Below are 16364 nucleotides of genomic sequence, written 5' to 3' on the forward strand. Positions count from 1 at the left end.
ATCGTGCCCTGCATGAACAAGCACGGCATCTGCGTGGTGGACGACTTCCTGGGCAAGGAGACCGGGCAGCAGGTGGGCGAGGAGGTGCGCGCCCTGCACGACACGGGCAAGTTCACGGACGGCCAGCTGGTCAGCCAGAAGAGCGACTCGTCCAAGGACATCCGGGGCGACCAGATCACCTGGATCGAGGGCAAGGAGCCCGGCTGCGAGACCATCGGGCTGCTCATGAGTCGCATGGACGACCTGATCCGCCACTGTAACGGGAAGCTGGGCAACTACAAAATCAATGGCCGGACGAAAGTAAGTGTGCGCCGGCCTCGCCCCGGGGCCGCGTCCGCGAGGGGCATAGAGTCCCTCCATCGGAAAGGATCTCCTGGGGGCAGAACCCCGATAAGAGGAAGGCTGGGGGCCCGTCTGTAGGTGTTGACCTAGGGAGCTCCTTTCTTTCGTGTGTGTGTCCCCCGTTACTATCACAGCACACAACTCTTTATAAGATACTGCACCTAAATTTTGCTTAAAAAACTTCAAATGAAGAAAGTTATAAAACATAACATTATCCCATATAATAAAGAGGTAATATGCAAATTGACCGTTATGCCCTCGCACAAGATGGCCGTCCCGTGTGGTCACAACATGGCCACCGTTGGCGAACTTCCGTCCAGTTGCATAGTTTTCTGGCTGAAGGTAGGCTCGCCCTTTTAACTTCTGCCTTCTCTCCCTCTTGCATCGCAATGCACGGTTAGTTCCAACCTCATTGGAGTGTTAGCCGCCCATTGGGGTGGGGAGGGTGGAGGGGGCCGGGAATTAAAGTACTGCTCAGAGCAAGTGCATGCATTCGCTCCTCCATGCTCCGGTTTTGGAACCAACCAGTCCTCAGATACCGACCTGCAGGGCCGCATGCGGTGCTGAGTTAGGAATCTGCACAAAAAGATCAATGTGAAATGAGCGTGCAGTCAGACTCCTCACTCAGGAAGAGTTAGGCTCCCCTCCCTCTCCCCCTTCTCCTCCCCCTCCCCTTACCCGTGTCCCTCCTGTTTTGAATCCCACGACATCAGGGGGGAAAGCAGTGTTTCCGTTTCCAGACCTCTCGGTGTAGGTAGGTTACATTTTTAGCACAGGTTTCCTTTACTTGCTTTGTTGAGCCCTTGGTTGAAAAAGAACTGTTTTGTAGCTTCCTAGGGGAAAAAACAAACAAACAAAAACAGCCCACATATGGAATCGGAGCAGGAGTGAGGGCCCATCCCAGCATCTCAGTTTGGTGACATTTGTTTGTTTGCTCTTTACTATTGTAGTTCCCCCCCCACCCCCCGCAGATTCCTCAGTTCCTACCTACTGACCCCGCCTGCCTCCTCAGTATGGTAAACAATGGAGCCATCCCTCCTTAAGGACCTCTTGCAGTCCTTTTGCATTTTCCTTCCCAGGTCTTAATATTTCCTTAGGATCCAGGTTCACCCCAGGCCACCCTGCTCCACCCTCCGTCATCCATCTCTGTCTGATTTTGTAAGTGCCGGGGTCTTATCTTAGGAGATCATCACACCGGTAGGTGTTTGTAGGAACACGCTGACTCTTCCTGGTCCTTCTTTGTGTGGGTCAGACCATCTATTTTGATAATCCATGTGGATGACTCTCAGACTGAGTACAGGCAGCTAAGGAAGTTCTGAACATGGGGATTTTGCTGAGGGAAATACAGTGGGAAGTGATCTACGTATTGGGGCTTCATTGCTGGGTGAAGGCACGTCTCAATATGTTGTCTCAAAAAAAAAAATGAACAGTTGCTTAATATTAAGCTGCAAGAAAAAAACGGGGCTTGATTCAACCTTAACCTTGGTTGTTAATCAGATTTTCATTGATATATTTTTAAATGACTTTGTGGTGGATTAAATGTGAGTGTAGTCATGAACCCTAGAGCAGGGAAGGAACTAGCTTTCGGGAATATTAATACATCTCTGTGAAGACTGACCGAGTATATTGAGACATAGCTTCAGGTGAAGCCGTGACGAAGAGGGTGTCTAAGACCTTCCGCAGTTAATTTAGGCTCAGCCCTCTCCTCTCCTACTGCACTGTTCACCGTGTCCTCCTGGAGGGATCGAGCAGCCTCTCTCGGGGCAGTGGCTGCTTCTGCAGAGGCGGTTAGCGAATAGCCATCTCCTTTCCCACACGTCCCGGTGTGAAGGCAGCAGTAGCTTCGGCTTTAAATTATTTGACCACACGTGTGTGAGAAAGGACTAACGGAAGGCAGGATGGACTTGAAACTCTTTAGATTTGATCTTACGCTCAGGATCTAGAAATGATTTTAGGGAATCCCTTTCATTGTACTTCTTGGCTCAGACTTTTTGCTAAACACCCACATTTAATGATGTGATCTAACTATTCCTAAAAAATCGAAAGATATGAGAGAATGGGAAGGCAGTCAGATTACCAGCCGTCATACTATTGTGAGCAACCATGGTGTGCTAGGCACCAGATTAATTTTAATGCAGGCATGATTATGATCATCTTAATCCTAATTTACATCTGAGGATATTTTAGCTCAGACTTGCCCAAAGCCTACACTTAGGATAACCTGCAGGATTCATACTTGGGTCCTTCATATATCAAGCTACATGCTTTTTTAAAAAAATGATAGGGCATTAGATGGAAAAATGTAGATTATTAGCATACCACTGAAACTAAAATTTTATACACATTTTGTTGATAGTGAGTGAATGAATAGCATTAGCCTTGTATGTGAATAATTGTATGTTACCATTGGGCTATATAAACTTTTGATTAGGTGAATATTCAATGTTTATTTTGGATAGTGGCTAAAAAAACCACCGTATAGTTACCCACCTCAATCATGTTCATTTCAGTCTAGTAACCTGAGAGAGGCAGAACTTTATTTTATCTACAACATTATAGTGATTTGAAAAGTTACTTGCCCCAATGTGTAGTATTTTTCTGAGATAATTTTCACAGCAACTCTATAAAATAGGCAGATCATTGTGGTATTATTTCTGTACATAGATTAAAAAAAAAGTGAGCCCCAGGAAAATTAGGTCATGTGTTACAAGAAATTCATGCAGCATACCAGGACTTAAATTCAGGTTTCTGAACAAGAATCTGATGGTTTTCTCATTTACATTATTCTGTATGGCCTTGTGTGTGTCAGGGCCTGATAATCACGTGATGTGTGATTGGCTGTGGCTCGTTCAGTGTAGGCTTTGATTTCCCCCAAGTTTCTACTTCGGACATGCTTATCTGGCCACAGCTTGTCCAAATACTTTGAAAGAGGAACTACAAGGGAAGGATGAAGTCATACAGAAGAAAAACGGGAACCCAGATGTAACAGCTCCTATACTATATACTTTCTGTGGTCCTTTTTGGGGGATTTCACACAGCCCCCCCGCCCTTAAATTGCCCTTGATCCTTGATCCTGTCTTGCACCCTTTCTTCCATCAAGAAGACTTGTACCGATGTCCAGTAGGGTGTAGTCGTGGTCTGCTCACTTGGGAAGAGTGTCCCTCAGAAATCATAGGTGCCTTTACCTGGGGCCACAGGAAGAAGAGGAATGCTGAGGACTAAGGATCATGGGAAAGTGTCAAACTATTCAGTTGGAGATTCTTAGTCACTATAAAGGGAAAAAAATTGTTAAGATAAAAATGCTAAAATCATATACATATTGTTAGAATTTTATCCAAAACTTACTCTGTTCAGTTCAAATGTACACTAAGAAAAGGAGTGAAATTTTTAAAAAAGGGGTAGGTTAGGTTGAGACCAACAAGTAGCAGATTATATTCCTGACATTATTTTACTTAATACTGCAGTTAATTACTTAGCTTCGGCTGATTGTAGCTTTTAGAGCGGAGACCAGGATGAGAAAAATTCTGTTACTTTATCACTGCTGTAGGGGTGGTGGTGACAGTCCTCAGATGTCACAGACAAAACTCGGTCTACTCCTGCCGCGTTTCAATACTCTTGGCATCCAGCACTTACAAATTGAAGCAGTTTTTTAATGTTTTGATAGCTATCTCATAATTCAAGATCCAAGTCAGTTATTCTGAATGCAGAAAGGCTGAAAATATTGATACTTCAATGATTTTTATTTAGTGCTTTAAAATTGAAGACATACATATGGACTGAAAGAGTAGCCTGAATAGTAGGCTATGAATGAACCAAGTTCAACTTTAAAAGGAAAACATTTTGTGTAGTGAATTGGCTTACATGTAGTTTATGGATAAGGTAACACCTTTCATTCTAAAGAATTTTATTTTAGATTAAACGGGTGTTTTTTGTGTGGTGTGTTTGTGTGTGTTTGGGGGGCACGTTTATAACTCCTGACTTACCTATTACCTAATACGCCACAAAAATACCCTGCAACACCTTAGTCACAGGAGGGCATCGAAACACAGCTGGGCAGTGGACTTTGTGCTACTGTCAGATCCGGGCGGAATCCTGGACCTGCCGCTGCTTCTGTGTCCTTGAGCCAGTTGCTCCATCTTCCCGGGCCTGCCTCTGCCTCTCGGCTTGCTGTGAGTTCCCAGATGGAAAAGCACTTTTTAAATCGTAAGGACTAATGCAAAACGGTTAGCTCTTACTCTTTCCATGTAAATTTTTTTATTTTTCTGATTCTTTTAAGAGTTCTGTGCTTTTCCTATCTTTCTCCCTCTGATAAACTGGAGGGAAAAGACTTAGAATTATTACCCATTTTTGACCTAACCACTTCACACACACACACACACATGCACACACTTTTTTTTTAAACAGGCCGTAATTCCCAGAGGGGTTAAGTGACTGACTTGTTCAAGGTCATGGAGCTGGTTAGTGACAGAACTGACTGACGTGATTTAGTTCATTCTCATATTTAACTTTATGCTGCAGCTCATGTAAAAATTACTTATTTCCACTTCTCTAATTTGGATGTATTTTATGCCATTTTTTGAGGATTCTTGAACATTTACGGCTTCCTTTTCCTGCTTCCATTTACCCTTGTCATTCTACACTTTGGTTTGTTTGACATTCTTTCCAGTTTAAATATTTTTCCTGTAGATAATTCCTCCCCAATTTCCCTAGATGTTCCGACGTAAAAGCCATTTTCCCTGAAACAGCTTGGCCTCCTAGTTTCCTGCGCCTCTCTGCTGTTACTGATTTCCATGTCCGCTCTCTGCTCTCCTTCCCCTGTGTTCCTCTGCCAGCCTTGACCTCTACGGCTGTTTGTCTCCACCATGTTTTCCGATGCCCGCTCCTTTCTGGTATGCCTTCGGACGGATGGTATCAGCTTAGTTGTTTGTAATGTTTTGCTTGAGGCCTTTCACATGCCACCGAATGTTCCAGTCTCCCTTTCGTTGGAGCACATTCTCACACAGTTTCCATGGGTGCATTTTACTACCTGCTTGCATTCTGCCTCCTTTTCCAGTCTGCCCTTGTTTCTGCACTGGAAACATTGTTCACTCTGGGATGACATCCAGATCATTTATTGAGCCATATTCATAGCTAGCTTATCTTTGACTCCGATTACAGCCAAAATCTTTCTGTTCTAAAAAAAATGAAAGAAACAAACGAAAAACTGATAGATGGTTAACCAGAGTCTTCCCTCACAATACTTTACTCACGCCTGTGTTTTCTAGTCCGAACTCTGACCTGTTCTGCCACCTTTATTGGAATATTTGATACTTCATTATCACATTTTTCCAGAGCCAGGTTGAAGCTTTATTTCTGAACTACTTGGACAGTATCTGTAGTCCCTGTTTGCTTATTAAAAATTTCCAAGTGTTGGGAATTCTTCTTTTCCTTATTCATGGTCCCAAATTCTATTTCTTTACCAAAGGAAAATACTTATATTTTTGGTTGCTGCTTATTCTATTCTCTGAGTCCTGTTTGGTAAGCTTTTCATTCATTTGTTCATTCAACAAATACGAAGTGAGTACCTTCTATGTATAAATATTGTCTTAGGAGCTAGGAATAACTGAACAACGGGAACAAAACGCCTCCTGTTCCCAAGGAGCTTAAATTCTCCTGGAGGTAGGTGAGGGGGTCAGAACATATGTTTAAGTAAATACAGGACAGATTAGGTGGTTAATGTTAAGGCAAAAATAAACAAGTTAAGGGCCGAACAGTACCTGCGTGTGTGTGGACAGTCAGTTGGATTCTGGATGTATTTGAAAGTGGAGTCCGTGAGCTTTGCTGACGGACTGTATGTGAGGAAGGAGAGAGAGAGGAGTCAGGAACGACACCAGGGCCTTTGGCTGGAGCAGCTGGAAGGAAACAGCTCTTCCTTTATCTCGCCCCGACTCTTCTGTCTTCTCCTCTCACCCCACTTCTTCATTCCATTTATAGCGGCGTGTCCATACTTATTCTCAGCCAGAGCCTGAGCAGAGCAGTCCTGTGCTCTCTTTCCCCACATTCCTTCACGTGGGCTGTGCTGCTGCTGCTGCTGCTGCTGCTGACCTTCCAGCCCCATCCTTTCTCCTCCAGAGGCAGATGGCTTCTTGGCACAGTGTGCCCTCCTCAGCTCTGCCCCCAGGGCTGCCTGGGGATGACGGCAGGGGATCTTAGCGCTCCTGGTGTTGACAACAAGAACATTCCCCCTCCCTCCTTCCCTCCCTCCCTCCCTCCCTCCCTCTTTAATATATTTTTATTGATTTCAGAGAGGAAGGGAGAGGGAGAGATGGAAACATCCATGATGAGGGAGAATCACTGACAGGCCACCTCCTGCACACACCGCCCCCCCCCCACATTGCTGGTTTTCTGTGCTAATTGTGGGCCACTTGACGGTAGGACCCTGGTCCAATTCTGAATCTTTCCTCCTCACATAGGGGCCTGCCTCCTCTATTGTCTGTTTTCAGTTTGTTGCATCTCGCCATTCTCCTTTCAAGCCCCAGCTACCTCTCCTAGCTCATACCTACCTAGCTGCCTATTCTAACAGTTTGATTCCTACATATTTATACTCTCAGCTGCTTAGGTCCACTCTGACCTGTTACTTATCTTTGAAATACAACCGCTCGTTCAGCCAGTCGTTTCTTCCCGATCGCTCCCCTTCTCACTCCTGCCCACACCTCTGAGAATTGTTTGACTCCCAGCCATTCAAACCTCATATGTTCTTTAGGATCGAGCTTGAGTCCCATTCCCAACTCTCTCCCTCAACTTTGGCCTCCATTGAGCCCTCTTTTCTTGAGACTTTATACACCTTTTCCTCCGGAAGTAACTCCTGGAGCCGTGTGATGCGATTCTGTCTCATCGTGTCAAACACCTGTGGTTGTTCTTGTTACTTGTGTTCACACTGTGAGCGCCTCAGCCAACCTGCCCTGCCCCTCACCTCTGCTTCCCCTGCTTTCAGTCCAGTTTCTAAAACTACGGCGAGACCTTTTGAAAGTCTATGAGAGTTTTGTCCTATTGTGGTCAACTCCACGATGCTGCTTCTAGTCCCTGTTTTCCTGATAAAAATAACCCAGGCCAACATGGCCTACACTATTTTTAACTCCAGATACTGGGAGAAAGGTCTGCTCTGAAGGTGAAATGAAGTTTTGCACCATTGCCTGGGCCCAGTCGCAGTTGGTCAGGTTACAGCCTGTGGTAGAATTCTGCCTGTCCGTGAATCTTGAAGGGATAGGACCTGCACATCTTACCGCCCTTACCCCCCACCAGTGGTGTGGGCACGCGTCACTTCAAAACAAAGAAACATAAGGGATGACCAGCAGAGAGAAGCCTGTGGCCAGCAAACGGACGCAGAGCTCAGTATCGCTGCCATGTGATTGGTGTGCAGAGTAAAACATTTCAAGAGCAAAATTTTAAGCTTCTAAAATTATCATAGAATCATCATAGTTTTGATTTGGCTTTAGAACAAGAATTTCTTCAAATTTTCAAATAATATTAAAGGAGGTTTAAGAGTTATGTTTAACAAAAGAGCACATGGGTTAATCAAGACCAGAACTATTTCTTTTTTGTTTGTTTGTTTGTTTTTAAGCCAGTCAAGTTTAGCAGTGGGGGGTTAGTGATACTAACTTTAGGTAAGTTCTGGTAACCCACTGCCATCGGACCAGAACTATTTCTTATGATCAGGAAACCTTTGGCTTTAACCACATTCAGGCATTTAATCAACTTCATGAAAACAGTTGACTTAACTGTTTAAAGAGGGCACTGGCGGTGCTGATCATGGAAACTGGCCAGCATAAAGGTCATTTGAAATTGGTCTTGAAATACATACATATTTATGCTTATAAAGGATTTCTCATGCCAATTTTGCTTTTTATATTTAAAATGTTTTCATTCTCTTAATACAGTCTTTTAGTTGGTAAAGGAAGTAGCCTGAGATTCAGTATTTACCACAAATTATTTATGTACAAAGAATGGTTGTAGTTTATAGTGGTTACAACCTAGAGTATTTTGGAATCAAATTTCTTGAATACAGAAAATTTGGCTAAAAATTATATGTGATAATAGATAGCATCCCTTCCCAAAAGCTTACAAGTTTTCCAAGGTAATTATGGTCGTGTTCTTTGTTTTGCTCTGGGCCCATTTAGGAATCTGATGGAAGCTATATACCTTCTCACCCTAAAAATGAACATACAGGCAAAATTTTGCTTATAATTAAACCCATCCATAGTCCCTATATTAAGGATCCCTGTTCTAAGAAGAGTTCTAAAGAACAAACAAAACAAAAAATATTTTTAAGCATTTCATGCCTGGCTATGGGAGAGCGAGGGTCTGTGTTTACTCAGTTGATGTTCTTGCCCCCGGTCTATGGAATTATGCTTTGCCTCTCCCTGCCCCCCTTTCTAGTTGTCAACTTAAGTCATAGACTAGTGGTACACATGTGCACACTCTGAAAGATGTTTGCCTTGTACGGTCTGGCTATAAAATGAAACAGAGTTAAGTGGTAAGTACCAGGATGGAAACCATGACCTCAGTGAGAACGTCTTCCCTGGGAGCATATGGTTCCAGGCACATCTGCTGTGTTTGTGCAATTTTCTTATAAAAGACCGACAGCCTTCATCTCCAATGGTTAATACAGGATTGGAATTCTTTCCCTCGTCCCTCTACCCCAGTGGTTCTCAACCTTCCTAATGCTGCGACCCTTTAATACGGTTCCTCATGTTGTGGTGACCCCCAACCATAAAATTATTTCGTGGCTACTCCATAACTGTAACGTTGCTACTGTTATGAATCGCCATGTAAATATCTGATATGCAGGATGTAGTTTCATTGTGACAAATTGAACATAATTAAAGCATAGTGATTAATCACAAAAACAATATGTAATTATAGATGTGTTTTTCGATGGTCTTAGGCGACCCCTGTGAAAGGATCGTTCGACCCTCAAAGGGGTCGCGACCCACAGGTTGAGAACCACTTCTCTACCCCTTCACAGTGTCCTGTTCCCTGCTCCTGTTTGTGTGTCTTGTCCTGTTTTTGTACTTGTTACTGGCAGTAAGATTAATCTGAGTTTTTAAAAAATGAAAACTTTATAGTACACGAGGGCTGGGGTGGAGGAATACTTTCAACAAAAGTGAAACTAGAGTTCATATCGGTTGGCTTTGTTTATATTATAAATAATTTCTGTAATTGTTTGATCGGCGGCATCTCTTGGTGGTGCAGGTAGGAAGTGTCTCTAAGGCACGGAAGAGCAATTTGTTCCTGTGGCTAGTTCTCAGGGACGGCCTGGTGTTACATAGTAACTGTAAGGCTTTCTCTCATGCACATTTCCTCCAAAGATTCTTGCAGGTGTTCTTTATCCTGGAAATCTCTCGGGAAGGGAGAGCAGTAAGGGGGCAGGTGACAGGGCAGGAATGGGAGCAGGCCTGCTGGCGCTGCTCTGGATTCTAGTTACCTGGCAAGTCACTCAGCACCTCTCCAGTCTCTCCAGCCATGAAATTGGAATAATGCTGACCTAATTAATAGAAGCAATGTTGAGTAATTGATTATTATAAGAAGCTTTTAAAGAAGTGATTATATTTTTAGCTCTCAGCGGTGACTTTTCAAACTATTCAGACTTGGCCTCAGCTGCCTTAATTCTAAACCTTTGCTCGCATTCATTGTGTTGGTTAAAGTTCAGCTTAGATTCGGAATTCTTGACTTGTTTTTAAGGAACCTTATTTTTAATGAAAATGCATCTGGTTTTGCTTGGGCAATCGGCACATAGCCTTGGCTCCGTGCAAACAGAACCTGGTCAGTTTATAAGGGTCATGGATAATGAAGTGATTCAAACTGAGGGACCCCTTCATCAAAGGATCTTTCTCCCTTCACATCTTCCCCTTAGCAGAGTGAAGTCAAATGGCAATAAATGTCTTATTAGTAATCACTAATTTAATTATTTAAGGTACATTTTAAGAATCAAAACCCTTAGATGTTAATTTTGTTTATTTTTAAAAATTTTAAAGAGTTTATTTGAGCTAAACTGATGACAAATGCCAGGAAGCAAGATCTCAAATGCTCATAGATGTTAATTTTAAAAGCTAGTCATGTGTACAAATAAGTTAGTATCTGTGTGAAAAATTGGATCAAATCACGTACAAATGAGCTTATATTTAGTTTTTATTGATGTAAACATAGATTAGATTGTTTTATAACTTGTTGCTATCATTTTAAAGAAATATATAGGAAGGGAGAGGGAGAGAGAGATGGAAACATCAGTGATGAGAGAGAATCATCGATTGGCTGCCTCCTGCACCTCCCCCCCCCCCCCCCCCCACTGTGGTCGAACCTACAACCTGGGCATGTGCCCTGACCAGGAATTGAACTGTGACCTGGTTCATAGGTTGATGCTCAACCACTGAGCCACACTGGTCCGGCGCTATTACTTATTTGATATTTCTTTTATCTACCGTATAGTCTATAATAGGAGGCTTTTAAAACAAAATCCTAAAATTTAATTCTTTTTTTCTTAAAATAATATGGATGTTTGGGGGCTAGCTATCTTTCATTCATGCTTTGTAGCTTCTTTACTCTAACAATACCATCTTGTGGATATTACCAACTCATAGAATTACTTTAGTGTCATCACTATTGAATTTGATTCATTTAATAATCCTATATAATAAAAGGCTAATATGCAAATAGACTGAATGGTGGAACAACCGGAGCTGCCTGTTGGTGGTCAGTGCACTCCCACAGGGGGAGCACTGCTCAGCCAGAAGCTGGGTTCACGGCTGGCAAGCGCAACGGAGGTGGCAGGAGCCTCTCCCGCTTCTGGGGCAGCGCTAAGGACCCCTCGGGGATGTCCACCTGCTGGCTTAGGCCCGCTCCCTGGACCTAAGCCAGCAGGCAGACATCCCCTGCGGGGTCCCTGACTGTGAGAGGATGCAGGATGGGCTGAGGGACCCCCCAACCCCCAGTGCACTAATGTTGTGCACCGGGCCTCTACTAAGCTAATATAACCAGAGAAAATTTTGGCAATAAAAATTTTTAAACCTCATAATTTCACTTCCAGGAATTTAATTTTAGGCATCAAGGATACAAGGATATGTACAATGGTAGAGCTTTAAAACTATTTTACAATATTTATAATAGCAAAAAGTTTTAAAAAACATTTTAAGGAGAAATCCTAAAAATGCTTGATAAGTTCTGTTTTATATGTTTATCATTTACAATTAGTCAAAAATCACTTACAATGAGTCAACTATAGGCCAGTTGTCTGACCGTTTTCCTGTGACCAGGAAAGCAGCCAAGCTAATGCGCTCTTATTCTCCATGACTTACTCCATGCGAATCTGTCCTTTGTTCTGTTCTTCTCTCCCCACTCTCTGCCTTGGCAATCTCTGGCAGCCCATGCTTCAGCCATCCCCTACGAAGATGGTTCCTAAATCGGCATCTCCAGCCATGGCCTCTTTTTGGAGTTCCAGACTCACATTATCAGCTGCGTTTTGAACACCTCCACCGCGATGGCCCACCAGCCTGGCAAACTCAGTATGTCCGAACACTAAACTCCTCCCCCGAACCCGCCTTCCCGACTTCCAGACACAAGCCTGCTCAGCCCCCTTTGATCCAGCCTGCCCCTTGCTGTCTGTGAAAGTGCTTGCCAAGTCCTTTCACTTCTCTCCTCCCCATTCCACTCTGCCCAAGGCCCCTCCTTGTATCAGAATGTCATTGCTTGGTCTGCTGAAGTTCTGTTCTCACTCGTCTTCTCCGTGGCATGTTCTTCCTGCCCCTTCCCCAATCCATTGCCTTCTTGTCATGCTCTGAAGCAGTTGAGATCATGTTGCTCCCCTCCCCAGAAAGCACTGGCTCCCCTCTGCCTGCAGCACCAAGGCCTTTCTCCATAACGTGGCCCCTCTTGGCTTTTCCGATTTCCCCCCTTTTCTCAAGAGCTCTGTGCGTTAGCAAACCAAATATTCCTCCTCACCAGGTATGTTCTGTGTTTGCATTTAAAACTTCCTTATGTGACCCACTCTGTTGGAAGTGTCCTCTTTGCCAACTTTTATCTTTTAAGCGGAGCTCAGACCCTGCTTCCTCCATAAAGTCAGCCCTGAGCTGTCGCAATGCTCGCGAAGGGCTTCCTGTGACGGCGCTGCTTCCTCCTTGGTCTGAATCCTGCTCTTCCCAGCGGCCCTGCTGGCCCTGCGCGCACAGCGGCCGGCGAGAGACCTGCCCTTTTCTCATCGCTGGGTCTGCTTTTCGGCGCTGGTTTCTTTGCGGCCAGGTTACAGGCTTGACATTTTTACTTCTCAAAACATAGTCTGAGTTTGTTTATGGTGAGATACCTTATTTATAACATTAAATTTAGCAAACGAGTCAAGAGATTTAAGTGCACATAGATTGCCCTTCCCCGTTCCCCCCATGCAATATGCTAATTAATGCAATGAACAAAATGTATAACTTTTTATAAAGTTTTTAATTGTACCTTTAGGAAGTGAGATTTACATAAACTACGCAGGTATAATTGAAATCTGAAGTTTAAAAATTTTCTTACAGTAAATACCTACTTGCTCTCAGTCCAGTTCTTTCCATGACCTGTTTTCTCCCTTTTGAGCTAGATTTACATAAACCACTGGTAGGCATGGGGTGGGGGGCGGTGCTTTGGGAGTGAATGGGGACAGGTGTGAGCAGAGTTGGAAGAGACCTTAGGCAGTGCATCTGTACGTGGGAGAACTGAGCATCACGCATGACGTGCGTATCGCTTAGGAGTCACTTAGGACCCTGTGTTGCCAATTTCATCTGAACTCCTGGGTCAGACTACACACGGCCTCACTGAGCCAGGAACTGAGCCAGAATCCAGGAGGCAATTCCACTCTGGACGCCTCCCCTCTGCCCCTCGTCTCTGTGACCTTGACAAGGCGTTTCTTCTCCTTGCAGTTCACTTTTCTGCTGTCTCAAATGGAGAGATTGCGTCTGTCTACCTCATAGATTTGTGAAGGACTTCTTACTAAATGTCAGCTCTCAGCATCACAAAGGGCAGAGTGTAAGCCCAAGGCAATGCATTTTCATAGAATTTTCAGCTGGGAAACCATTTCCTCTTGTTCAGGGCAAACATAGTACATTGACAGCTCATAAAATGTTAGTTCTCTTAGCTTTGAATCTGTGCTTTAAAATAATTTAGTTCAAAAGGGAAATTATTTTTTTTAAAGTTTCCTGGTTCAACTTCATATTGCATGCACGCCTTCCACGGCCAGAAACACATGTCCTTAGGTTCCAGAGAGGCATCCCAAACCTCTTCCTTCCTTTCATTCTCAGAGTAAAAGACAAATTTAGGGTTTTTTTTAATCTTAAGAATGTCCTCAATCATGTATATTTTCATATCAAAAAGGGAAAAATAGTATTTAACTGTTTTGCTTATGTTTAAACAGGCTTTTCCCAGTGGGAAACAGTTAAAGTTGGTGTCTCAAAGGGATAGCAGATAGGAACCTCCCTCAGGATTCTGTAGTGGGCGGCTGCCTTGTTTCCCTAGCAAAGGACCCTTCGCGGCCTCCACCCCAGGCCCGGAGTGTGTGGTCCTGCTCGGGGAGGACCCAGGATAACTGGGTGCCTCCCGGGCCCTAGCACATCTGGGGGGAGAGCCTTTCCTTTTTCTTGATGGACTGGGATCCATGTCCTTATCCTGAGGATGAGGCATCCGATGGACATCTCTGGGAGTAATTGTGTCCTTTACAGGTGTGTCCTGGTAGTCCTTTCGGGCTAAAATACCGCAGGCTGGGAACCTTGTAAACAGCAGAAATGTGTTCCTGCTCCCAGTCCTGGAGGCTGGGAAGTCCGAGGTCAGGGCAGCCTGCTGGTCTCCCGTGCGGGCTGCCTTCCTGGGAGGGAGCTCTGCTGGGTCCTCGGAGGACGGACAAGACACGCATCCCCCTGAGCGCTTCCCCGAGGCCCTCCTGTGAATGCTCAGGTCTGCGGGCCTCAGGGCTGCACACAGGAGTCTGCGGTGGGGGAGGGGACACCACAGACCACAAGTACACTTGTCTATAAGAATCATCTTTTGCACAAATCGTAGGAGAAGGCAGCTACCTTCTTAAAACTTCTCATTGTGGCTGTCCCCACTCAAGGACCAGAGGAGCTCACTGTTGGTTACCTTTTACGTCCTGTTTCCTCTGCTTAATTTCCAAGATTTCATCCTTTGTCTCTCAAATCCATTTTACCTGTGAAAACACCTCCCTGCCGTTTAACTGCTTCCTGTCTGTTACGCTCAGACTGTTTGCTTTCCTTCCCTTCCGTTTTTCAGATCTCATCTGTCCTTTAAAGATAAGCTTAGGTGTGTAGCTCCAAAGCCTCGTCCTGCTGCTTTGTCCCCCGGGAGTAGTTCCTTTTTCCAGAATTCCTTTTCCCTCTGTGATTTGCTGAGCATTTGTATTGTGTGTGCCGGTGTTTTCTTTCTTTTCAGCTAAGTCCTTTCAGACGGACACCATGCTGGCTCTTTTTGTCATGTGTCCGTAAATATTTTTAATGCTGCTAATGACTTTAGGTGCGTAAGCAGGTGAAATCACGTTTAGAAGGAGTTCTTAGTCACTTTACCAAGAGAGTAAGAGAAAAGAAATGGAATTTACTAAAAATACTGTGAATAAGAGTATGCGAGGGTCTTCTGCATTTGCAATACAAACTAAGCAAAAAAACGGCAACATCAGAGTCGTTTTTACCCAAGTGTGGATAAAGCCCACCAGCACAACCAAATGACCAGCTAGGAAGTCAAGCATGAGTATGACTTTAAAACTGGAAAAGCTATGCTACATTTAAGGAACTTTAAATTTTGATAATCCAACCACAGCTCAGGATAACTTTGTTAACACAGGGATTCTCGTTTAAACATACACAGTAGCCGCCAGATCTCATGCGGCTTCCAGAAGGACCTTTAAAGTGGCTAGAACCCAGCAGGGACGTCCCAGCACATGCAGGATTACTACATGGTTTCACCAGGTCATCCCCTGGCCACACGGTCATTGGAAGGAGTTCATGACCCTTCCACATTTTTGCAGGTTTCCTACAAAATTCCTCTTCCCTCGGAACCTCCAGGAGCTCGGCTCTTTTCCGTCTCCAGTTTTTCTTGACAGTCTGGTTTTTCCGGGTGAGCGTGGGCTCTCCCTGTCCTCAGGCTCCCAGTCTGGGGCCTGGGGGCTGGTGCAGGGCCGGGGGTCTGGGACTCTTCTTCCTGCCGGAGCCCAGGCACTGATGGGCTTCCTGGTTGGCCGGGTCGCATGGAGGTTTTCCATCTCATCCCTTGTCCGTCTAGAGCTGCTGCCCTTCCCAGAGCGGCATTGACAAGGAGATGCGGATTCAATGCAGGCCCTGTGAGCACTCACCCCCTTCTTCCTTCCTTCCTCCTTTGGCAGAGTCTCTATCACCAGAGCAGAACTAAGGGGACCAGGGAACACCAGATGAGGCTACAGTAGTAGTGGCCACCTCAGATAACACATTCAGATGGAGGTCATTGAGTTATCACAGGGATTATAAGATTTACTTAACAATTGTTTAAAACTTCTCTTTTATTTGTTTATTTTTTAAAAGTCTCAGTTGGGCCGAAACCGGTTTGGCTCAGTGGCTAGAGCATCGGCCTGTGGAGTGAGGGGTCCCGGGTTCGATTTCGGTTAAGGGCATGTACCTGGGTTGTGGGCACATCTCCAGTAGATGTGCAGGAGGCAGCTGATCGATGTTTCTAGCTCTCTATCTCTCTCCCTTCCTCTCTGTAAAAAATCAATAAAATAAATATTTTTTAGGTGTTTCTGTTCAAAAAGTCTCTTTTTATCAGAAAACTAGAGGCCCGGTACACAAAATTCATTCACTTGGGGAGGGTCCCTCAGCCCAGCCTGCCCTAAACCAGCAGTCAGACATCTCCCGAGGGGTCCCAGAGAGGGTGCAGGCTGGGTTGAGGGACAACAACCACCCCACCCCCCCGCACAAATTTTGTGCATCTGGCCTCTAGTATATCTATAATTACAAAAACAGTAAATGGACTAAATGCTCAGTTAA

The 16364-nt window shown here is 44.6% G+C and overlaps 1 protein-coding gene across 1 annotated transcript in view; it reads left to right on the forward strand.

Annotated features, from left to right (window-relative positions):
- The window catches only part of EGLN1 (egl-9 family hypoxia-inducible factor 1), a gene marked incomplete at its 5' end in the record, with an annotated part of 25301 nt that continues 8937 nt past the window's right edge, over positions 1-16364 (forward strand). Inside the window, one exon of the mRNA XM_006758646.2 lies at positions 1-300. Within this exon, the coding sequence (XP_006758709.1) occupies positions 1-300 (300 nt within the window). The remainder of the gene's footprint in view (positions 301-16364) is intronic.

The sequence above is a fragment of the Myotis davidii genome, unplaced genomic scaffold (assembly GCF_000327345.1).
Source record: "Myotis davidii unplaced genomic scaffold, ASM32734v1 scaffold295, whole genome shotgun sequence".
Lineage (NCBI taxonomy): Eukaryota > Metazoa > Chordata > Mammalia > Chiroptera > Vespertilionidae > Myotis > Myotis davidii.